The 5,816-nt window shown below is 30.8% G+C and overlaps 1 protein-coding gene across 1 annotated transcript; it reads left to right on the top strand.

Moving 5' to 3' along the window:
* The first annotated feature begins 1,312 nt into the window (after positions 1–1,312).
* Positions 1,313–5,165, top strand: LOC107847003 (glyoxylase I 4). The gene is made up of 4 exons (XM_016691265.2): positions 1,313–1,554; positions 1,675–1,780; positions 3,421–3,701; positions 4,866–5,165. Exons 1-3 carry the CDS (start codon positions 1,412–1,414, stop codon positions 3,667–3,669), a joined length of 498 nt encoding a protein of 165 aa, XP_016546751.1. The 5' UTR covers positions 1,313–1,411; the 3' UTR covers positions 3,670–3,701; positions 4,866–5,165.
* The last annotated feature ends 651 nt before the right edge of the window (positions 5,166–5,816 follow it).

Below are 5,816 nucleotides of genomic sequence, written 5' to 3'. Positions count from 1 at the left end.
CTAAGCTGCTGTAATGTACTTTTTAAAGTGGTTTTAAGTAATGTGAGTGGTTTCAAGATTTTTAACAATGGTGGAAAGTGTGTTTGAGAAGATACCGAACAAATGGGGTAACAATGGGTGCAATGAACAAGCTTATGATGTTTGTAGACTGATTTATAGCTGATCGACAGAAAATAATACCGAAAAAGTGGCCGGAATCGGAGCTTTTTGGAGGGAAAACAACCACCTTCTATTTTTAGCTTTTGGATTTTTTTTATTTAATATTTTTGAAAATCTAGATATATTTGTATATATAATGGTGGATGATGGAGTGGATTGAAGTGTATTATTTAAAATTTGTGGATGAATTTATTAAGTTGAAAGTATTGAGTTAAAGTGAATTATTATAAAATTTGCGGGTGAAGTTGTTAAATTGAAAAAGTTGATGATGATGTGGATTTAAGTGTCCTTTTGATAAATTTTTCAAGAAGATTATAACTTTGACAAAATAGTTTTCCATAGTGTCCTTTTGACAAACTTGCCCAAATTAGTACGTATTCGAGCTTTGTTTAGTTTCCCTTAAACTTAGAATTATTATTTGTAACTTTGCTACTATATGATTCTTCGATTTTTTTTATTAGTTGCTTTTGTTTGTTGCTTCATTTATTTTACTATTTGTGGTTGCTATTATTTGTTTCTTCATTAATTTTTATATGATTCACTTAATCGAGGATCTATAGAAAACTACCTCTCCACTTTTACAATGTAGAGGTAAAACTATACACCAACCTTGAATTTATTTATCATATCTATAAACTTTTCTTATGTTATGATAAATAAATACTTGGAGTTACTCTATTAAGCCATAAATGACTGAGATGCTTACGTAGATATTTGTTAAATTGTCATGGGATGATTAATATTTCTTAACTACTTAAATATTTTATATTTGAAATTAGAATTAAAAAATTATTAAAAGCGTCACTTTCATAAATAAACTCCATAATATTACATGAATCTAAATTTAATCTATCCGAATGCATATCCAACAGTAAGTTGAAAACCAAAACAAGTAGTACAAGTACTTGTCAAGTGCATTTTGTCTAGTTCATCACAACTCAATCAGCAATGTGTATAGTATATTGTTAAAAAGGCTTTTGCATGGCTTCTTAGAATATTATTAATAAAAACAAACAGTAATTGTCACCACGTGGTATCTACTTGTTTTGTTTTATTTCGCCAGTTATCACTAATTTTTTATTTTTAAATATCATTTCACGATTTCTTTTTCTATATATAGCTACTTCATTACTACTCTATTTTGCAATTAATTCTTTGGTTCTTTAATTTCTTTCTTGCTTTAAAATTTTATTTTTCCTTCATTTGTTCTTGTCTTTGCTTCTTAATTTCATATATTTTGTGGAGGGATACTATGGAAAATCCATTGCATTTAAAGTCATTAAATCACATATCAATAGTTTGTAGATCTGTTGAAAAATCACTTGATTTTTACCAAAATATTCTTGGTTTTTTACCAATTAGGAGGCCTGGTTCTTTTAATTTTGATGGAGCTTGGTGAGTTAATTAAAGTAAATGAATGTTTTTGTTAAATATTTGTTTTCAAGTTGGTTATTAATGACAACATTTAGATACACTAATTACCTATGTTGATTAACTATAAATGACATTTTTCAGGTTGTTTAATTATGGAATTGGGATACATCTTTTGCAATCTGAGGATCCAGAGAATATGCCCAAGATTAGCAACATTAATCCCAAGGATAATCACATTTCCTTTCAGGTACACACACCTTTCCATGTGGGGTTGGGTGAGGGTCAGAGGCGAAACCAAATTTTCAACTAAGTAGGTTCAATATTTGAAGGAAAATAAGTTGAAGGGGTTCAACACAGAGGCGAACCCAGGATTTGAAGATATGGGGTGCACCATTATCTTTAACATAGTCATATGGATTATCAACTACATAATTTTTTTTTGTCAACATCAACTACTTTATTTATTTTTAATCAAATCCCATGAACTTAAATAGAAGCAAGAAAAAAAATTGAATAAAAAAAAATAAAAACTGAAAGGAAGAAATGTGTACCTATTAGCATCAAATGGAGAAGTAAAATGAAAAAATTGAGTGACTCCACAAGAATCGAACACATGATTGGCCTAGAAAGGCGTCATCATTTGAGTTCCAGACCAGTGCACCCACACAAGTTTTTTTATCGAGGGTGCACAATTAAATATATTAACACTTTAGTAGGATATATATACGTATATATACAATTTTTTTTAAAAGTTACCGGGTGCACGTTCACCCTCGAGGCACCACGTGGGTCCGCCTCTGATTCAACACCTACTATATATACATAAAAAAATAATTTTAATCATATATAAATAATATAATTTTTTGTCTGAACCTCCTAGCTAAAGGCTGGCTCCGCCCCAGTGAGGGTGGAATATAAGCGGACCTTACTTCCCCTACTTTGTGTGAGGTAGCTAGCTAGATATAGGTTGTTTTCTACATACTCTCGGCTCAAGAATCACTCTTTGATCTCCATTTATTCAAATTTAAAATGAAACTATTACTCCCTTCATCTGTATCTCATTTTAACCGTTGCTTTAGTTCGAAAAAATAATCTCAAAATAATTGTCAATTTTTAAATCCAAGACAGTTATTGTTTCTAACCATACCTGTAGCATTAATATTAAAGCTTAGATGTCCATTTTTAGTTGTCAAGTATCATTCTTTTTTCAATGAGCTAAAACTCTTTATTTAATTCTAACTTTCCACGTGACATATTTAAAACTCCAAAATTAAAAGACATTTATGCACATTCTTGATTCTACATATACTCCCTCCACCTCATTTCACTTGGCAAGTTGGCTTGTTGCACAACTTTTAGAAAGAAATTAATAAGGGGTGCAAATTGACTAATATGACCCTATTAAATTCACATTAAATATTATCATATTTATTGGAGTTAATTATTTTCATTAAATTACTAAGGGTAAGTTGAAAAAAGGTGTCCAATTATCTCTTGATTTTTTAAACATGCCAACTATTTTGAGACAATTTTTTTTGGCAAACATGCCAAGTAATATGAGACGGAGAGAGTATCTAATTTAAGAGCACAAGATTCAAAAGTCTTCTCTACTTTCTTAAATACCGTATCAAGTTAAAACAAAAGAAATAACAAACTGAAACATCGAGGGAGTACATATATCCTTAGTAAAAGGATGATTAATCTGGTGCACTAAGCTTTTGTTACGTACGAGCAATATATTTGAGGAATTAAGGGTTGGGCCATATATATATATAGTCTATAGACCAAATATGGTTCGACTTTTCTATAGACTTTCTACATAGTGAAAGCTCAGTACAACGAGACGATAATTCAAACTAAACTAACCCTAGTGTTGGTTGCATGCAGTGTGAGAGCATGTCAACAGTTGAAAAAAGACTAAAAGAGATGGAAATAGAGTACATTAAGTGTAGAGTTGAAGAAGGTGGCATCTACATTGATCAAATTTTTTTCCATGATCCTAATGGCACGATGATCGAGATCTGCAACTGCGATAACTTGCCGGTGATTCCACTCTCCGGTGGCGATACAGTTCTCCGGCCATGCTCAACTCTCCATTGCAGCTTGCAGCAGCAGAAAGTTCAACAAATGGTCTAGTAAAAAGAAGTTTAAAACAAGTCGAGAAAAAGGTATAAATTTACTCCCTTAGTCCTTTTTATCGTTCGAAATTGGTCAATTTACCCTTTGTTATGTTCTGGAAGCTTCAGCATAAAATGAGTGGACTCACGTGTCTAAATATTTTCGATAAGATTCAAAAATAACCACTTTTCATGATCTCTAGTAAAAAGAAGTTTAAAAGAAGTCGAGAAAAAGGTTCAAATTTACCCCCTAGGCCTTTTTATTGTACGAAATGGGTTAATTTTACCCTCCATTATGTTTTTGATTATTTATATGTGAATCATCACGTATTTTCTCTAGTCGTAAACAGAGGTTCATCGTAAAATGAGTGGTCTCACGTGTCTAACCGTTGCTTTAGTTCGAGAAAAAGGTTCAAATTTATCCCCCTAGCTAGGCCTCTTTATCGTTCGAAATTGATCAATTTTATCCTATTACGTGTGAATCATCTCATATTTGCTCTAGCCGTTATTGGAGCTACAACGTAAAATGAGTGGACTCACATGTCTAAATATTTTTTATAAGATTCAAAAATAGCCACTTTTCATGATCTCGAAGTCTAAAAGAAGTCGAGAAAAAGGTTCAGATTTACCCCCTAGCTAAGCCTCTTTATCGTTTGAAATTGGTTAATTTTACTCACTGTTATGTTTTGGATTATTTATATGTGAATCATCTCGTATTTGCTCTAGTCGTTAATGGAGCTTCAGCGTGAAATGAGTGTACTTACGTGTCTAAGTATTTTCGATAAGATTCGTAAATAGTCACTTTTCATGATCTCTAGTAATTGAAAGATATAGTTATTGGCTTGGAGTTTGAAACTCTACCCGTTGAAACTCCATGACAATATTCTGAAATTTTACTTTTGAAATTTAAAATTACGGGACAATGAATATTATATTATTCAATTATACGATTCAAAAGTAACTAGCTGGCGATATTATATTACCACAAACATTCAAAGAGAGAAGTTCAAATTTACCCCCCAAAATTTTTTTTTATTATGAGTTAAAATAATTGCCTTTGAAGTTAGAGTTCCTTTAAGGTCAAGAACAATCTTTTTCTTTTAATAGTAGGATAACATTAGATAAGAATTTAATGGATCAGAGTAAAATTATTCAATTTTGACTAGTACCAGGAAAAAAAAGTTTGACCTTTTTTCTTTATTTGACATTTTGCAGGAGCATGCATTTAAAATGCAGCATTTTAATTTCCACTTGGTGTTCAATATGTTGAAACTCATTTTGTACTTTTGTGTATCATATTTAGTGAGTGCATCACCAAGTTTAATTTGGGATGTCTTCTTTTTTGGTCTTGTTTTTGTTTATTTGGAAGTGTTAGGATTTCAATAATCTATATATGTAAATTGTATATCATATTAAGATTGTGGAGTTAAAAAAACTAGACAGAAAAGAAGACGTTGTATTTGAAGTTGAGGATTCGCTTCTGATGTAGTAAGTGAAAAATTAAGCTTCATTTTTTGCTCTTAGCAAGCCTGTGATTGTCTGTCTCAATCAATAGAAAGAGAACGAGATTGATCCACTTTATTTATCATAATGAATTGTATTTTTTGATAAAAAAAAAAGATGAACGTGTCTGCGTATGCGATCATCGCATATAAAAGTTTAAGCAGTTACAAAGGAGCAAATTCATTAATACAAGAACAAAAAAGTTCGTCAATATTGATCTAGCTCGAGTTCTGATAATAGAAATATTTTGAGGAGGTCGATTTGGCATTACAACAAATTAAAGGGTCAAACTGCAGGGAGTTAAAATATTTTGGGCAAAGAAATATATACCATTTTTTATTTTATTTATTTTTTAGTAGCCAAGTAGGATACATATTCCTAAATATTACTATACATAGTAAGTGGCAATAAGCAAGCACGTCTTCGATATGCCTGCTTGTGTTGCTTGCTTCAGCTGCTTCAATAGTAGTTTTATTTAAGTGTTTAAAAATTAGTAATATCAAATAAAAATATAAAATAATCGACATACCTACTTGTGGTGTCTGCTTCAGTTGCTTCAATCGTAATTTGACTATATTATCCCAAACTAATTACTATAGGTTATTTAAGTATTACAAAAAATATAATATTTAATAAAAAATATAAAATTAACAAAAAATAATA

Source organism: Capsicum annuum, chromosome 9, assembly GCF_002878395.1.
Source record: "Capsicum annuum cultivar UCD-10X-F1 chromosome 9, UCD10Xv1.1, whole genome shotgun sequence".
NCBI classification, from domain to species: Eukaryota; Viridiplantae; Streptophyta; class Magnoliopsida; order Solanales; family Solanaceae; genus Capsicum; species Capsicum annuum.
The sequence above is the reverse complement of the archived record's forward strand: the minus strand, read 5'-3'. Positions and strand labels throughout refer to the sequence as shown.